At 37.9% G+C, this 19,575-nt stretch overlaps 1 protein-coding gene across 1 annotated transcript in view; it reads left to right on the top strand.

The window, feature by feature from the left end:
- Positions 1 to 19,575, top strand: part of UBN2 (ubinuclein 2) — a 49,077-nt gene that overhangs the window by 16,063 nt on the left and 13,439 nt on the right. Inside the window, exons 4-11 of the mRNA XM_048078834.2 lie at positions 7,973 to 8,110; positions 9,183 to 9,295; positions 10,333 to 10,831; positions 14,167 to 14,237; positions 14,967 to 15,096; positions 16,433 to 16,551; positions 17,166 to 17,279; positions 18,260 to 18,403. Coding sequence (XP_047934791.2) covers positions 7,973 to 8,110; positions 9,183 to 9,295; positions 10,333 to 10,831; positions 14,167 to 14,237; positions 14,967 to 15,096; positions 16,433 to 16,551; positions 17,166 to 17,279; positions 18,260 to 18,403 — 1,328 coding nt within the window. The remainder of the gene's footprint in view (positions 1 to 7,972; positions 8,111 to 9,182; positions 9,296 to 10,332; positions 10,832 to 14,166; positions 14,238 to 14,966; positions 15,097 to 16,432; positions 16,552 to 17,165; positions 17,280 to 18,259; positions 18,404 to 19,575) is intronic.

The following is a 19,575-nucleotide window of genomic DNA, read 5'->3' as shown; positions in this document are numbered from 1 at the left end:
CCATCTAGAAATCTGTAAGCAGTATAAGTTGTCTTGAAGCAGCCATACTGACAGGAACTGAGGCAAAACACGAATGCCAAGAGCAGTGGAGTTGTTGACTGGGTAGCATGCAGTTCAGTAGTTTGGACACCCAAGGCCATGTATTTAAACCAGTCTTCTATATTCACGACTTCACAGCAGCCTTCTAAGCACTGGTGTATGAGTCCTCTGCTGCTGTGCAGAGGAAACTAATCTGCTAGTGTTTCCTCATTCAAGGGAAGTTTTTCCAAAACAGGTACTTCAGATTAGGAAGAGCTCATTTTTGTTTAGCTACATCTTGCCTCAAGAGCTCAGACCCTCTTTAAAGGACAGCCTTTTGAGGCTTATGTTCATTTGTAGTGATTCTGAACACACTGGTAAAGTAGTTGTTACCTGTTTGGTTTTCCTGGAAGACTTACTGTAATTTAAGGGCTTAGTCTTTGCAAAAATTCTGTATTGTGGTATACAGTTTCCCCTGTTCGCAGGATAAATTTGATTTGCTTCATCTTGTAATCTCTAGGGTTATTAAAGATGTGATAGATTTAATATCCTCTTCTCTCCCACCATAGCATCCTCTCAAGAGTTCCGGTGTTGTGATCTAAAACTTCAACCTGATTGTCAGTAACAGCATCTTGCTCAAGAATCTCGATTAGCTCCGATGCTCTTTCCCAGTGAGAGTGGTACCTACTGGGGGAATGGCAGAGCTCAGTGTGGTGGTTGTCATTTTTAGCTCTTTTTTTTTTTTGTGGAGTCCTGGGCCGGATGATGTTCTAGGCCCACTTGATGTTGCTCTCCCATCCTTCTTACTTTAAGAAGCATTTTTATACCTAGCTATGGAACACATTTTTCTCAAGAAAAAATACTGATTCTTAAACAAAATGACCCAAACTATTGATGTGCTAATGCTATAGAGGCTTATACAGGAGAAATGTTACATAGGTTTTATCATTAAACATCCTCCATGTTGGATTGAGAGATAAATTTAGCTTTGCTGTATTTTTCACAGGGGAAAAGCTGCTTTTGTAGGCCTCTGTAACAAACCTCATCCTCACTAAATATATGAGGGTGCATTAAAGTTTTGTTGTTTTTTTTAAGAGATTCACTTATTAACTGTTTCCTTGGCTATGGATTTGTGTTATTACTGTCCTGTCTTCCTTGTTTACTGTCACTTTGCCCAGTGGTTGGGGAGTAGTGCACAGTGTCACCTTTAATAAAAGATATCTTGCATGCTTCCCAGGTGTCTTCAAGGTAGATGGCAGCTGACACGTCATATGCATCCTTATGAATAAAGGGATAAACTTCAATTAGGAGATTTTCTTTACTTTGTACCCCTCTTCCCTACAAGATAAATAAGGATGTAAAGCGAAGTACCAAACAAAGCAGATACTGTTCTGCTTAATGCAGAACCGTATACTGTATACAACTATATACTGTTGTGGTCTAACACTGTGAGGGAGCCAAGCATCACACAGCTGCTCTCACTCCACCTTCTCAGCAGAACAGGAAGAGAAAATACAGTGAAAAAAACCTTGTGCCTTTTGATAAGGACAAGGAGATTGCTCACCAGTTGCTGCCACAAGCAACACAGACTTGACTTGGGGAAGGTTAATTTATTGCCAATTAATAGCGGCCTAGAGTAGTGAGAACTAAAAGCAAACTAAAACCACTTCCCCTCCATCTATCTTCTGCCTCTTTACTGCCACTGTACTACCCCAAGTGGTGCAGGGGAATGGAAATCGCAGCCTGTCCATAACACTTTCTCTCTTCTCCTTCATGGTCACTTTCTTCACTCTCCAGCATGGGGTTCCTCCCACAGGATGCAGTCCTTCCCAAACTGATCCTACTTGGGTTTTCCACAGGCTGCTCCAATATAGGTCTGTACCATTGGACCTACCGTAGGTCCCCCACGGGTGGGCGGCAGCTCCCCCCAGACCCCCTGCTCCTGCGTGGGCTCCTCTCCACGGGCTGCAGCTCTGGCCCGGGGCCTGCTCCTGCGGGGGCTCTCCATGGGCCGCAGCCTCCTCCAGGCCACATCCACCTGCTCCACCGGGGGCTCCTCCACGGGCTGCAGCGTGGAGATCTGCTCCGTGTGGGACCCATGGGCTGCAGGGGGACAGCCTGCTCCACCAGGGGCCTCTCCACAGGCTGCGGGGGAACTGCTGCTGCCTGCCTGGAGCACCTCCTGCCCTCCTGCTGCACTGACCTTGGGGGCTGCAGGGCTGATTATCTCTACATTTTCTCTCCTTTCTCCAACTGCTTCTCTGCAGCATTTTTTTTATCTTCTTTTCAATATGCTCTCACAGAGGCGCGACCAGTGTTGCTCATTGGCTCGGGTTTGGCCAGTGGCAGGTCCCTTTTGGAGCTGGCTGGCACTGGCTCTTACCTGACATGGGGCCTCTCACAGAGGCCATCCCTGCAGCCCCCCTGCTGTCAGCCTTGCCACATAAGCCCAGTACAAAATCTCATACCCATTTTTAGGAAGGAATAAATAATTTTTTTAATCTCGTGTTCTGGCCTGTGTTTCAACCAGATACCTTAGGACTGTTCCATGTACTTCAAGAATTCAGGGGGACAATTCAGAAACAAAGCTCAGCATCTGCTTAGGTACTTGAAAAAACAAACATATATCTGGCATTTGTAGTATTGTTTAAATTGGTAATGTCAAGACTTTTGGAGTGAGAAATAAGAAATAATATTGCTAATAGGTACGGCATTTTTTTGCCTTTTTTGTGTCAAACTTGATTTTTTTTGAAAAGCACAAAGTTTATTTTCATAGTAATTGGAGCTTCTGGAGGAGTAGATCCTGGTCAAGGATCAACTTGTCTTCGTTATTAAGCAGGACGAGGAAGTTGAGTGTTTTGGAAAAAAAAAAAAAAAAACAAACATAGCTATTGCTGTAATATAAAGCAGTTTTTAACTTGCCAGAATCATAGATCTTTGATAAGAGCACTTGTCTGAAGTGTTTTAAGTGGCAGGTCACGTTCATGGTAAATGAATGGGAAAGGAGAGCATAACTTTTCAATGGCGTTCTAGCAATTCTGAAACATGAAAGCTGGAGGGGTTAAACATTACACTAAAAGTACAGTTGATTGTTTTTATTACAGCTAAATATGCAGTGTGTGTCAGAGCTCAATCTCAGAAGGAATCAAGCTGAACAGATAAAGGTAGCCACATGAGTGGCCATGCATTTTATAACTTAGGCTGAAACATTTTCAAGGCAACAAGAATTTCTTCCTGGGTACTGAAGGTCAATTATGCTATTAGCCTGACTCTGGTACTTGGTGGAGGAGTATCAAAGGTGGTTGGGGGAAGAACAAAATAAGGCAATGTATAACACATCGATACTTGACTCAAGGTAGGCTGACAGATTACAATATACTAACTATTGCTAACAGCTAGGGGTATTCTAGGAGACTATTGTAGACTAGACTATCCTGAGCCATGTGTTAATCTTTATTTAATAGTCTGTTATGCCTTATTCTGTTGTGTTTTGCCAGCTGTCCTTTGTCCCAGGATTTTAAACAAACAAACAAAAAACTTCTTAACTATAGGTTGTGGAAGAGGACCCTTCTTTAGCATTAGAAAGTTCTTCCTGCTTGTTTTTGATGTCGTCTTGGATTAGAAAAGCAACGGATTGTTCACCCTTAACCTTGTTCAAGATTACGTTGCATATTCTATTATGTTGTTTTTCTAGAAGATAGTTCTGTTTTTTGTCTGAAAACATACCGTAGAGTCATATGAATCACAGAATGGCTCAGGTTGGAAGGGACTTTAAATATCATCTACTTCCAACCCCCCTGCCATGGGTAGGGATGCCACTCAGGTTGGTCAGGTTGGTCAAGGCCTCATCCAAGGCCTTGAACACCTCCAGGGATAGGGTATCCACAGCTTCTCTGGGCAGCCTGTTCCAGTGCCTCACCACCCTCTGAGTGAAGGATTTCCTGCTAACCTCTAATCTAAATCTCCCCTCTTTTAGTTTAAAACCATTCCCCCTTACCCTGTCGCTATCTGACTAAGCAAAAAGTTGTTCTCCATCTTTTCCTTTTTTTTATAAGCTCCTTTTAAGTATTGAAAAGCTGCAATAAGGTTACCACAGAGCCTTATGTTTAGGCTGAGCGCAGCTCTCTCAGCCTTTCTTTATAGGAGAAGTGCTTAAGCCCTCTGATCAACTTTGTGGCCCTCCTCTGGACCCATTCTAACAGATCTACATCTGTCTTGTGCTGGGGGCCCCAGACCTGGATGCAGTACTCTTGGTATGTATAAGAAAGATTAGACCACTGGAAAGGGGTTAAACCATTTTCCTTAAATAATAGGATCAGAGAAGAGCATCCTCTGATTTCATGCACAGAAAAAGCTAATTGAAAGCAAAAGTCTTGAAATGATTTCATCAGAAGATTCAGAAGTTGCAGAAGCTGTATGCTGTTTAATTGAAAATCCTGAAGAAACTTCAAAATGAAGTTTAATCTAGCTGTTGCCTATATCTTATACAATCGTATTCAAATTTTCTGTTGAATTAGGGCAATAGGAGATGGGTTATGTTGGCGAGACACGAGGTATGTTGTAGTCTGTAGGACCCCCTTGTAGGTAGGTAGGTTGGAAAGAAAATGAAATGTAAAGTTGTAAGTTATACCTTGTTCAGTAGGTTGAGGAAAACTCAAAATTTGATAGAAAAAAGTAAATTCTGTCAAGGGTTAAGGAGAAGTGAATGTCAAAAAGGTTTTTGAAAGTCAGATTAAATTCGTAGTCCTCAGCAGAAGCTGTTGAAACCTCAGTTGATAAGTTGCATTTCCACGTCTTGCTGACCTTGTTTGCTGCTGGCTGTTATGGAAGTTTGTTCATCTGTATATTAAATTAATTCTGTCTTTGCAGTTGACTTGTTCCTATGGATCTGTGCCACATAGCATGTTGATCATACTAATGATCTGCAGCGATTCATGGCTTTCTCACTTGTGGACTGTCTTTAATCCTTACTTTTATGTTCTCCAGGGCTTCCTTTACTGCTCTGCAGCCAAGTCTTTGCTGTGTTTCTCTGCATTTGTTCTTTACTACTTACAATAATGGTCCCAGCTTTGACTGTGTGCTTTCTCCTCCAAACTTGGCAACTAGTGTGTTCTTCTGGTTTGATCCCATATGGCCCCAACCTCACCAATTCAGTTCGTGCCCTGTCAGCTCAAAAGGGAAATGCCTGCTCTGCTAAGTACTGTGGATAATCACTTATTTTCTTTCCCTTTCATCTCCTTGTGCTTAATGAAGCTGGTTCTGAGAGCCTGTGGAAAAACATCAGATTTCTCTGAAGTTCTTGACCAGCCTCCACTCTTCAGTTTACTTTGCATGATTCTCCTGGTCTCTTAGGCGAATGGCAAGTCCATAACTAAATCACTTTGCTTTCAATTTATCCAATTAATAGTCTCCCGCTTTTTTGTACTAGTTTTTCATGTGATCTCAGGGTATTTCATAGATTGTCATCGCTTTTCTTTTCTGTTTTTTTGGCCTTCCTCTACTGCATGTTAAGTCTTCTATTCTAAGAAGATAAAGGTGATGACTCACTGAAATTTCTAATCACTTACTCAGATCAAATTCACGTATGTCTCCAGTTGAGGCTGTTCTACCCAGCTTACTTGTTTAAGTGTTAAACTATTTTCCTCTTCTGCATAACTTTTTTCTTTTTTAATGCTTTTGGTAGCCCAGGCTTTTTAGTTCTTAAAGTGTATCTCTATTAGTATCTTCATTATACTTTCATCGTGTGCAGGGGAAATGAACTAACCTGGTAGCTGATTGTGCCTCGCACTGTGTGTGTTCCCTTCCTGTAAGTGATTTCAGGTCTTCAGTTAAAACTGTGTGTACTTGCCCTACTAATTTTTTCAACCTGTTGAATTCTGGCAGGTATTGTGTCTTAACAGACATGCAGTGGAAGGCCTGCTGGTTCAAGCTTCAAAATAACAAGCACATTGTCTCCTTCTCAAGTATCCTACTTAATTCTTAATCATTTGGCCTTGCTACCAAACATTTATTGCTTGCAGCTGTAATTCAGAATAGGCCTTTTCCCCTGCCTGAGTGCATACATCTAAGGTGTGTCATGCTCCTACCCTTTCTTTCACAAGAAGGACAGAAATTGATTTAGTCACTGCATTGTCATTGTATCTTTTTGGTATTTTGTAAGTCTTTGTAGGTCCTGAAAATGCTTCCTATTTATCTTCGTCGGCAGCTTTGTCTCAGGCATTCTTTTTATCCTTCTTGACAGGCTGTGGCTTACAGAATTTTATTTGTTGTTTATTAAGCTCACCATTTTACCATTTTCAGTATTTGAAAACCAAGCCCAGTAGTTAGAATTTGGAGTAGTTCAGGACAACTTTGACCTTCAGTGTGGTGATAATGACATTGTCAAGGCAACCTTCCCACAGTTTGCTTGCAAACACTGTCATGGCTTGCTTTTTTGATACTTATGCATAAAACTTGAATGGATCTACTCATCTTTTCAGCTCTTGCAAAACTTTGCTGTTTACAATATATTTCATAGAGATTGACAGTTTTTTTTATAATACTGGGGGAAAATGTCATAATCTGAAAATGCTGCCAGTTGAGAAATATGATTAATCCTATCTTCCACTTTACCTGATACTGACTACTTTTCGTATGCCTTTGACTTCAATATTTTTGATACTGCTTTGTAATTCTAACTTGGCAATTCCTTCACATAAGCTAAGTACTATACAAAGTAGTGCTTAAAAGAGGTTGAAACTTCTTGTGGCTTTAACTATCTAAACAGAATGAAAACACATTTGATTTTCAACAAAGCAAGTCCTAACGTTGTAGTATTTGTAGAAGAGGGGATGTCATATTCAACATACAAAATTGGAAGTAAACTGGCAGATACTGTGGCTATGCTTGTCATGTTAAAAATGCTATCCCAGACAAAAGAAAACTACAGAACTTTGTACGAGAAACAGGTTTTTGAGTAGGCACTGTGGTTAGAGTTGGTAAGAAAAGTTAAGTGTGTTGGAACAGTCTGTGTGTCAAATGCACTGCAGAGTTTTTGTATTAATGAAAAATAATCAGGAAAAAGATGAGCTTTACTGTGGCTCTCAAGGAAGAAAAAAAGCATATCATCAGAGAACTTTAATGCTTGTTTTAAGCATCTCTACTCCGCTAGTCTTATTTCCTGGTTATAACATTCAATTTCATAAAATTCTGATATAGGTTAGGTTTCTTCTGTTGCAAAATGGTGATTGATGGTTTTTTTTTTTTTTTTGAAAAGGTGAGAAATACACTCTGGAAATAACTTCAGAGCTATCATTTGCAGATAACTTAAAGGGCTGAGAGATAAGTGTATGAGTAACAGAATGTATTATTAGTTTGAACTATAGAATTCTCTGATAAAATTGAAGGACGTTCAATAAAAGTTATGAAACTACCATTTAAAATCAATAGAGGCAGTGTTTTTACAAAATTTGTATTAGACCAATGATGTTACTGGTATGCCTGTAAGGCTGTAGTAGACAGAAATAATTAGCAATGTACCTACCTAGTGTCAGGACAAAAACAACTCGTAAGTAGTGAAGTAAGTAGTGAAATTGCTTGTAGGCAGGTGGTATATCATTGTTCAAATAGCTGAGGTATCATGTGGTTTAACTTCTAGTATAATGTAGCGTGCTGTCAGAGAGAGAATTTTGGAAAAAAATGTTGAAAGGTGTTTTCCTCAGAAGAAGCAGCCTCTGCCCATCCTCACTTCATTCAGAAAGCAGTTTTTCTTAATGCTGAGATCTTTACTTCCAAGAAAAAGGCATTATTGTGGAAGTACGAAGGTGGTTCTATGATATTAGAGTTCTGTGCACTAGTCAATAAGTTTTTTCAATACACTTCTGTATAGTTTTTCATGTATAGGAACTGGTAAGTGAACTGCATGTTCATTTTATTAAGAGGTGATGATAAACTCATTTTCTTTTTTCCTGTCTAGTATGATGAATTGGTTCCTGCATCCCTGACAACCAAATACGGAGGGTTTTATATCAACACTGGTACACTGCAGTTCCGCCAGGCATCTGACTCAGAGGATGAAGACTTTGCAGAAGATAAGAAGCATAGGCCACCTAAAGTGAGTGATTTTAATTATGCTTTTTATACAGCACTTCAAACTTAGTGGACACTCAGGAAGATTTGATATGCTTAGGATGCCTCAAATGAAGAGACTGAAGGCAGAATGATACGCAGTATTGTTTTATGACAACCTCTGTTTTGTGGCTGTTATATAAACACTAAGGAAATAACTCCTGACGTCCACAGGTTGTTCAGTTGTTGAAGACTGAAGTCTAATTACTTGTTGAGGCAGGCATGCAAGTTGTCTATCCATCTTAAATAAGTGACAGATGATTCCTGAATTTTATAAGAATTTCATTACATATGATGAAAGCATAAGTTTTCTAACTGCTTTTGTAATTCTGCAGAAAAAAAAAAAGGATTTGAAATCGTTCCTAATATTCAGCATAACACTTAGAGCAAAATACCTATTAAAATAAATTCAGAAGATAGGAGTAGCTATGTTAAAGGTACATGTACTGTCTTTCACAAACAGCTTACTGTTCTGTGCGCTTAACTGTTTTCATAGAAGCCCGTATGGTGTTGTGATTTGGATTTGTAACTAACACAGTGTTGATAACTCAGGAATGTTTTGACTGTTGCTGCATAATGCTAGCACTGCGTGAAAGTTCTTTTTCTCTACTCTGCCTTCCCACCCAGCTTCAGCAAGTAAGCTAAGGATGGGCAAGAAGTTTGGAGGGGAGACTGCTGATGTAAATTAGTGAAAAATATGTTCCATACAATACTATATTGTACTTTTCAATGAAACTGGTAGCAAAAGAAGGTAGGGCAAGTTTGGTTTTCCCAGGTGGCTGCTGCTCACGCTGGTTGGGTATCAGTCTGCCTGTGCCTCAAAGTATTTTTCTTACTGAGAACGCTGAATTCAGTAACTTTTTTTTTTCAATTAATGATGGAGAATTGTCAGTAACTGCAATTGCTGCTGTAAATGCAGTTGTACTGTTTGTCTTTACACACGTCAAGATATTCCTCATGACTCCAAATTGGAAAGTGTAAGGAAAACTAAAGGTTTCTTGCTGTAAAAGTGCTTTAGGATGGAAGAATCATTGTCTTTTATTTAATCTGTTTTGTAGATAGCAAAGTTAAAAGAAAGCGAAGATCGTGGAATGAAGAAGCGCAAACGGAAAGATGAAGGGACGGAAAAGGAGAAGAAGCCTCGGAAAATGAAAGTTCCTAAGCAGTTGGGGTAGGTTTCTTTCTTCAGATGAACTCTAGAATTGTGTATGAAGCTTGGTTTAGAGATTGCACGCGGTAGGAAGATTATCATAGCTGTTCAGGATACTGTAATGTTAAGCTATATTTAGTAGCTAACAGGTTTTGATTTTGAATTTTTTTTTCCTTAAGTAAATCCTATGAACTAACTTTCTTCTCCCCTAAAATTCTGAATGAGGAGTTAAACAGGGAAAGATGAATTATGGAAAACATGGAAATGTTGAGTCTATGAATAGCATTATCCATCATTGTCCTACCCAGAGTTTTCTGACAGTAAGAATTGCATCTTTCTTCTCCACCTTCTAACGAAAATTAATTTCCTATCCCTAGGTTTTTATTCTGGAAAACTTCAAACATACCTTAATTATCCTGTGTGTTTCTTAACACAGGAAAGCACACAAAGGTATTCTGAGGTTAGCATGGAAGGATTAAGATGATGGCTTCTGTAAAATTGTCCTTGAGTGAAAGTTGTCTTATTACAAATATTCAAGTTGGTATTGAAAATCTGTTGATAGTATTTTTTTATTAAGGTGATGAACTGGGGAGAGAGATGCTCAATTTGAGTAGTATATAGATGTTGACCCTGCATGTCAAAATTCTTAGCGGTGAAGAGAATTATTTTAACATATGCAGTGTGTCTAAACTTAAGGCAACCTGGCACTTGTTCATCAATCAGAGATGCAAGTTTTAAGTGTTTTAGTAGCATCAGTCTACCTGTAAGTTTAACAACTGTGCCAACTTCTCCACAATTAAATAGAAGTCTAGAGTAAATGAGATTTACCTTAATGTACGCAAAACTTAGTGTGCCCACAAAAAAAATCTGTTGAACATGACATCACATGACAAGCAAGGGTTTGAGATGATTGGTAGAAGAGTCTGAAGATGGAAACACAAAGTACTTGTTTACCATTGCTGACTTTTTCATTGCGCTAAACTCCCAAATTTTTCAAGGCCTTTGTCACCTTTAGCAAAGTCACATGCATTCTAATGAAAAATTTCTTTCCTCTACAGAGTAATGGCCTTAAATTCACACAAGTCTGAAAAGAAGAAAAAGAAATTTTATAAAGACTCACTCTCTCTGGCTGCCATGATCCGTAAATTTCAAAAGGAGAAGGAAGCCATGAGGAAGAAGGAATCTAGTCCAAAACCTCCAGTGACTATTGCAACCTCTACCCCTAGTAAAATTCCTTCTTCCTCTCTCAGTGCAGGAAATGATATCTCTGACTTGAATCTTAGGATCAATGATCCTGTCCTCTCCATTTTTGGTAGCACAAATGAACGTGAGCTCCTGCAAGAAGCTGAAAGTGCCCTGGAGATGTTGGGAGACATTGACTTTGACAAGTTGCTTGATGGCACTTCTGATGGCAGCCCAGTATCTGAGCTGTCAGGAGAAAATGGAAATGTCACTCAGGCAACCTACACCTCTCAGGTCATGACACCCAAGCAGGTGCCTGCCCTCCCAGAAGGTCTGCCTATGCTACTTGAAAAGCGCATTGGAGACCTTCGAACAGTAAGTATGAACTCAATGAGGGAATGCGTTCAAGGATCTGAGATAATGAGGAAGACTAATTAGGGTCTGAGTTACCATCCTTGAATTGCTGGTTGAAATGCTAAAAAATGTAGAATTGATCTGAAATGTCAATCTTAATGGTTGTATTTATACTCCTGAAAATGGGCACAGATGATGCAGGTCAATTGTTGAAGCAGTGTTTATTTCAGAGGAGACAAGGTTTTCTACTAAATCTTGCATGTACAAGAACTTGTGATGTTTTTTCCAGAATGGGAATATCAGTGTTCTTTTAACTTGAATTATTAGTTGGTAAAATGAATTTGTGCTTCCTCACTTCTTTTGAGGAAGAAACCCAAAATACTATTGCAGCTTGTGATCTAATGTCAGTCTGGAATTCTGCCTTTGTAACACAAAATGATGTTAACTTGACAGTTTAAAAGGAGAAAAATATTTTCTTTTGGAAAGTTGGAATGGAGCCCAAACTACTCAAATATTAATAAAAAGTATTAAATTCCCAGCTTACAAACATTCCTACAACTTATTGAAAGGGGTCAGAGCTGTTAAGGTATTATATGCTCCTTGTTTCAGTTGTGGATGTTATCTTAAGTTGAGAATAAATTTGTTGTTTGATTGTTCAGATTCTGATTTTATCTATTAAGCTTTTCCTTACTCAGAATAAAGTGCAGCTTTTCCTTACTCAGAATAAGTTTTGAAGTAGTAGTTGAACTTACTTTTTTCCATTAAAATAGTTAAACAGTAGCAGAGCTTGCTTTGCTACCACTTAAAGTAATGATAACCTTAATGCTTATCTTAGCTGTATGTAAACGTTTTATAATGTTCTTAGATGTTTTAAAATATACTTGTCTAAATACAGACAAGGATTAGTATTCTCTGAAATTAGATGATTTTGCCTACCTTTGAATTTTCAGATTCTTTGCTGTGAATGAACAATAAGTTTCTAGCAAAACAGCAGTAGAACTGGATTAGACCAAGAATAAGGAAGTGTTAGTGGCCTTCCCAAAATTCATGCTGCTTCACTGCTTTTAAAATAGATAAACCCACGCAGTTGGAAAAAAGCTTTAATTCAGTGGCTCTTGGAAAACCCAACTCTACAGTCTTCTACTTTTGAGTATGTTTTCTGAAAGTTTGGCCCTTGGTGAGCAGAGCAAGTCTACATGTAGACTTGGGGAAGAACTAGACTATAATGACTCAAGGGTTGCAACTTCCTTACCTTCTACAAATTGCCATCAACAGACGTTATCAGTGAGGGAGAAAATCTTTTTAGAAAGGAGAAAAAAGAAAAATGGTTCCTGTACAGTTTTTTCTAGGCACTTATCAGTCTCATACATTTAGTGCTCTTTAATGCAAAGAATGTTAAGAATCTGTAGCCAAAAACCATGTTCCATGAATGAAGTTGTTAGATATCTAGATAAGATAAAAAAATAAAATAAAATTAGAAAGCCACTGGCTGTATATAATGAACACTTCCTGACCTCTTCTTGTAGATTAATGTCTTCTGGTTCCCTCAGTGTGCAATTCTGAACTACAGACAGCATTACACACAAGCAGAGAAGTAATAGATTGGCTACTTTCTATTGTGATGGTAGCTGTCAAGATAATCTGTGGAACAAAAAAAAAAAACATTAATAGCAATGTGTTTCTTGAGTCTGCTGGTGTTGTTCGCTTCAAAGACCAGCAACACTGTTAAGTACAATAGCATAATGATGAAATTAGCTTTAAGATCTCCTTGGGACTGAAATGTCAAAGCATCTTTCCTTCCACTTTCTATAAACCATAAAGTAATAATCCTTGTTTTAATTATCCTTAAAGATACTGGATTTAATACTTTCAAACTTGTCTTTTTGGTATCTTTATCACTTGTAAACATCTATAACCTTTCTTATTTTTTTAGCAGAGCAAATGCTTCAGTAATCTTAAAACAGATTAAAACAGATAGTACCATCCCCTCAGCAGCTGACTGTACAGTAGAAAGTAGTGAGCGGAGTGCAGTCCTTACAGGAACTAAAAAAACTCTGGTATATGTTCATGACTGAAATGGTAAAGCATTCAAGACGATTGGTTACCTTACAGTTTCTGGTGGAGCAACAGACCCCTGTTTCCCTATGCAGTATAGAGTTTACATTCCTAGAAAATACTTTAATTTCAAACATACATGGGTCGTTTACAGAGAGTAAGAACAGTAAGTATTTAATAGTAATAAAGGAATGTGGTCAAGTTAATGCTTAAATTTGTAGTTTTTAGCTATGTTGTCACAAGTTGATAACTAAAAATTTTTAAAGACAAGATTAAAGAGTCTTTTTAATTTGAATATTCAGCCACATAGCATGTTGACTGCCTCTAATGTTTATTAGTCAGTATGATGATACCACACTTGCATGCATATCCTTTTCCAGCCCTTCAAATACTCATGCTCTCATCCCAGTGCTAGAATATCTTAAGACAATAAGCTTCTCAGTGTTCTTTCTCTTGACTTTCATAAATTTGCAGAGTGAAGCGACACTGGAGAGGAGATTTTACTGATGTTTGTTGAATTGTTGAGCAGTATAGGGAATTGATTTGGCTTTTTCACGAGAGCTGTCATGGTTTGTGGAAAATGTAAGTGATAGGAGCAAAAATGGTAATTCTGCATGTGCATTCCTGAGAGACCAGGAAAAACTTCAAATAAAGGAAGTATGTGTAGGAGTAATCTTGCTTTTTTTTCCATCTCATAAGTCAGGAAAAGACCAGAGAGGAATACAGAAGAGTTAGTGGGACAGAGATTTTCCAGTTTTCACTCCTAGTCTAAAGATAGAGAGTATGCTGGACAGCACCAGAAAAGAGGGATGATGCAAGGGAGTTGTGTAGAAATTGCAGGGTTGAGATGGATCTAGGAAAGCTGGAAAGCTGTAACTGGGCAAGGCCCATAACAGACAAAGGAAGAGAGTAGGAAAGTGTTGATGAGTCATACAGGCAAGAGCATCAAGCAATGCTCCTCCTTTTAAAGTCATCAGTGACAACGATGTTGCTGGCTCTAAGCTAATAGAACAGCTTTTCTGTTTTTTTCCCTTCATGGTTATTGAAAAGACTAGTATGTTAACATCAGTGGTGCAGACAGAATCTAAATAGAATGATTGTTTGCACTAGAGCAAGGAGTTTCTATTTGAATATAATAGTAATTCTCACCTCTTTTCTAAATAGCTGAGTGTAGTAAGGTTTTTCCAAATTTAAGAAGAAAAAACAAGGAATGATATAGCTGTAAAAGTAAAGATACAAATGTTTTTGGGATAAAATGAGCTCTATGAACTTTTGAATGTTCTTTATTGCTGTATTTTCAGGCCGCCAAGATGTTTGATGAGGAAGGCAGGAAGAAGTTTTTCACACAAGACATGAATAATATTCTGCTGGAGTAAGTGCTTATCTGTACAACCTTCCCTTTTTGGAAATGGGGTGAAAGGAAAAGTACAGAAGAGGAAGTATTAATGAGGTTGTTCCAACAAAGCCATTAAAAGTCAATGAAGGTAGATCAGTCTAAGCTAGTTACTAGCTAAAGAGATTTATATATGAATACAACTCCTGTCATGACTATCTGTCTGTCTTTATCCACTGTAAAGTGTTTTGTAGTGCCCTATGTCCTTGACTTCATGTGTAAAATTCAACAAAATTGCCATTTTTTCTTCCTGTCCCACATCTTCATAAATCAAAACATCTTCAGCTTTCATGAAGAAAAATGCTGACTATTCTTACTCTGTAATCCTTCAACTAAACATTTAATATAGAGGGTTCTATGCTTGTAATAATATTAAAGAACAAAAAAGTAACCTCTAGAAGACAAGCAGCCAAATTTTATCAAGATTGATGTGTGATGGTGGGAGTAAATACAATTTGTAAATACAATATTCAACATTGCCAGGGAAGTATGTATTCGAAAGTCTTTTTTGAGTGGTTTCTTGCCATTAAGACTTCCTCCTTTGCTCAAAATTTAGTTTAACATATCTAAAAATCTGTCCCAACCTGCTATTTCTAGTATGCATAGCTAAAATCTGTTATGCATACAAAGCTTCCTTAGGTTTTTGTTCAGTTGTCATCTTCATCTTGGAGTACCTCACTGGTTGGCTGTCTCTTGTTTGTTTGTCAGTATTGAGCTACAGTTACAGGAGATAAATCCTGCCATCCGCAATGGAGTGTACTCTCACCTTGAGGCTTTTGTGCCATGCAATAAGGACACACTGATAAAGCGTCTGAAGAAGTTACACCTCAATGTCCAGGTAATGGGGGGGAGCGTAGCTCCAGTGTGAGTCAGTTATGTAACAGTAAGGAAAGAATGCAGAAGAGAAGAGCAACAGCCCCCACTGTCTCCAATAAAGCAAAAGATTTTGGAACAGTTGCTAGATCAGCATAAATACTTTTTTCCTGTGTGAGCGTTCTTGTCACTACTTAAAGAACAAATATTTTAAGTATTTCAGACCTTTCTATTTGAGAATGGAATGCTTTCATCTTGAAAGCTGGACACAGGGTAGATATCAAAGTAAAAGAACTAGAAAGCCATAATAGTCATGGTTATGACAAGCAAAAATTGCTATTGCATTCATACATTTTTGTGCCAAGAAAAAAAGGGTGGATTGATAATAGATGACCAGCCTATATTATTTGTGCAAATATACTGCTTTTATGGCTAAGTCTTACACGTGCTTTATATCTCATTTGCAGTTGCTTTTTCCTTAAAGAATGTGTGTTCCTCTCAAATAAAAAGAGGTATCTGTGATTTTGAAGTATCCTGACCTGGTTCTTTAGATGAGAATCAAGTCTAAATCTTGCAGAGGATCTGATGATTGTGTATGCAGAGAACTCAACCTGCTTAGAGGGAATTCGGTTTCATATGCTATTTCTAAATTAAGCATTAAGATATAATAGCATATAGCATCCTAGTTCTTTTCAGGAAACAGTTATGACTAAGAATGTGAAGTTAGATGTGGGAAGATAATTTAAAACATATAGGGAAGTGTATAGTACGATATCACTTTAATGTTTGGAGTTCTTAATATTTGGAGATGATTCTATAAATGGTCCTTACTTTTGAGGTATGTAAATTACACTTAATAATAATAATAATAATCTATACACAGACAATAATAATAATCCAATACATAGATTTTCATCATTACCGAGATGTTTTTATACCACAGAGGTTTTGGGAGACTTGATTCATCAGATACTTATTTGCAAGTGCTGAGATGCTCATCAGTCAAGTCATCTTGCTTTTTACCTCAAGTTTTCTTCCCTATTTTGATTAGAAAGGATTATTTAATGAGATTGTGTCATAATGTTTTGGGATATTCGTGGCTTGTTTCCTTGTGCCTATCTTTCATCATTTCTGGTCTCAAGATTTCATTAGTTGTATGAGAAATTTCAAGTATATGCATTTCTATAACGCTGTTGCACCTCACAGGATTCAAGTATCACGTGGGCAAGTACTGCTGCAGTCAATAGCTAGTACTGGAAATATTGCCTGTTGGGAGTGAGGGGAAAATTTCTGCGAAACTTTTTGAAAAGACCTTTACGTTACATCTAATAGGACTACTTCAGTGTTTCTTTTTTTCACAGGATGACCGCTTGAGAGAACCACTGCAAAAGTTGAAACTAGCTGTCAGTAATGTCATGCCTGAACAGTTATGCAAATACCAAGAGGATTGTCAGGCCCGCAATCAAGCTAAGAATGCTAAGTAGGTATTTCTGGAGTCCGTACATTTCCATTCTAGAGTTTACCCGGAAGTTTGTCTCCATGTTGTTCATTCTCTGAGTTCTGCCAAGTACTCAGCTGCCGTTTACAGGTGCCTGTAAGTTGAGTTGTGCAAAGTAGTTGGTATTATCTAAGTGATGTTATCACCGGACTTCAGAAAGAAATCCCATTAATTGAATGAAATAGATCTTGAGGGAAAGAAATTGTAAACTGTGAGAAGGATACCAGAGATACCCAGTGTGATGCATTAGTGGAGGGAAAGTAGGAGGATGGTGTGTTCAGGTTCACGATTATCTTTTGTTCCTTTATATTGCAGTTGTTTCCGTAAGAGTTAGCTGGCTTTAGACTTGAAGAAGCATTAGTAGATTGATCAGCATCCTTGGCAACATCCATACAGTGTGTCCTTTTCACTTGTACTTGTCTTTGAGGACCGTGAAGCAGTGAGGAGGGGAAGATGAGCTGTTTACCCTTTCAGGAAGGGTATAATGAGAATCTGAAGACAGGTCTTTTTTTTTTTACTAACATTTAATACAACACTCCTCTAATTAAATGTTTTGTCTGTAGTAGTACACCTGTAAACAACTGTTCTAAATGTAGGTTGCAAGCAGAAGATGAACGAGAGAAGAATGGATCAGAGGAAGATGATGATGAGAAACCTGGAAAGAGGGTTGTGGGGCCCAGAAAGAAGTTTCATTGGGATGACACAGTGAGGTGAGACAAAACTACCTTTGCCATCAAAGTTTTTCACTGACTTCATATAGGTGTGTGTTTTATAACATGGTGGTGTTTAATAAATAATTGTTCTCAGAAGTACATTCTGAAGTTCTCAGAAGAGCATCACAGATTCTTATCTGACATGCTGAATTCTCTGTTTCCTTAGAGTAGATTTTACTGAAAATTGAGATTATCTATATTTCAACAATTTTAAGCAGGCAGAGCCCTCTAACTTAGAACTTGCATGGGAAATTATTAATTTAATTTTAGAACAAGTATAAATATTGAAAGGGGCTGTTGGGCTTCTCACATTGATTTTTTTTCATCCATAGTATGTTAAGACAGTAGGGAAGCAATCTTCATGGAATATATGTATGTATAATGGAATAAATATTATATCTGTATAAAACAGGATAACTTGGGCTGACCTGAAGGGAGCCATACTTAAAGATGAGATATGTAAATTCGTTTTTTCATTCACAAGGCTTAGAACGGTCAGTGTTACTTAATTGTGTGCACTTTTATATCTTTAAGGACAGTAAAAGACATCATCCTGGTCAGAAAGAATATTGTGCTGAAATAATTCAGTGTAGTGTGGATTTCACTTGCTTTCATATCACAGACATTTTCCATCTTAAACGAGATCAAGGTAATTGTGAGCAAAGTGAGAGAAGATGTTTCAGTTATGAGGCAATGACAAAGATGTAAAACTAATTAAAAAATGATGGTGAGGATGAAAAGAGATGAACCATGTGGTCTGCTGGAAACAGCAGCAGATCATACCAGTTCTAGTAGCAACTTATACAGTGGTAAAGTTTAAAAAAATAAAATAAAATTGAGAGAAAAGAGCTGAACTGTTTCTACAACTGCCAGTGGACAGCAGCTATACAGCATCAGTGCTTCCATTTCTCAGTCTTTTTGCTGAGCTTTTGAAAAGATTGTTTCTTTCAATATATCTATTGTATTTCTTTCTGCAGGTCTCTGTTGTGTAATCTTGTTAAGATCAAGCTGGGATGCTATGAGCTAGAGCCAAATAGAAGTCAGTCTGCTGAAGATTACCTCAAAACCTTTATGGAAACAGAAGTGAAACCACTTTGGCCTAAAGGCTGGATGCAGGCAAGGTAAGATACCTGTTTTTTATATTTATTCCTTTTGGTGTTAAACTGCTTCTTGAGCCTTATTTATTGAGATAGGTTTGACTCAACAGTATACTTTAATGTTGTTTAAAATTTTAAAATATGTCAGTGGAAATAGAATATTTTAAAAAAAGAGTGAAAGTTTTTAAGAAATTAGATTTGTCATCTTTGCAAGCCCAAGAGCTGAAAAAATGCTGTTTTTCTTGGAGAACTATTGCTTTTGTCATCTGTTGGATACTTAATTTGCTGGAGTTCATAACATAGTCCATGATGCTTCCTTGGAGGGAAATACTGAGAGAGAGAAAAGGGTAACTGGAAAGTTTTTCCTGTGATGTAAAATGATAAAGCCATGTTGTCGGTATGCTTTTAATAGTCTGATAATGCAGTGTGATTTAGACTTCAGAATTATGAGTGGGAACTTCGAGGCTGGATTTTAAAAAACATTTAAGATTTTAAGATTTTTATCTTATTTTGTGTATGCATTTAGGATGCTCTGATGCTACGGTTCAAAATAAATCAGTTTCTTGATGAAAACTTACACTTGATTCCTAACAACTTGTTAAGAGAACAACCGTGCAAAGGGGGAAAAATAAAGTGGGAGCAATAGTAATCAAGCAACAGAACTGTCGGCCTCAAAGCACAAGTGTCAACCATCTACTTATAGCGTGTTAAGCTTGATGGTTAGAATGGGAACATATACCATCGTTCCTTTCAGCAGTTCTGCCAGAAAGGTGGATGTTCTCATTTGTCAGTGGAAGCAAAAGAACTTCGTTTGTTTTAAAACCTCACAGCATCTGTACTGGACTTGCTTCTGACAGGTTCAAAATACAATGTGATATATGTATAAAATATAAGCAGAAGGTAAAACCTCTCCTCACCTCTTATGGGAGGGGTTTTACCTTCTGCTTAGATCCAAGTTGCTTTCACAGTATGGCTGAGTTTGGAAGGGACTGCTGGAGCTCTTCTGCTCAAAGTCAGCTGCTCAAACAGAACCAGCTGGAGCCCAGGACCACCATGTTCAGGTGGCTTTTGCACAACTGTTCTAAGCAACCTGCTTTCTGTCTAAAAGCATGTTTCAAGCAGTAGTAAGCAACTTTGAAACAAGCAATGACCAAAATAAAATGAATTGGTCAAAAAGAAAAGTTTGTCAGAAGTTG

Source organism: Anser cygnoides, chromosome 1 (genome assembly GCF_040182565.1).
Source record: "Anser cygnoides isolate HZ-2024a breed goose chromosome 1, Taihu_goose_T2T_genome, whole genome shotgun sequence".
Lineage (NCBI taxonomy): Eukaryota > Metazoa > Chordata > Aves > Anseriformes > Anatidae > Anser > Anser cygnoides.
This window is presented reverse-complemented; position numbering and strand designations above follow the sequence as displayed.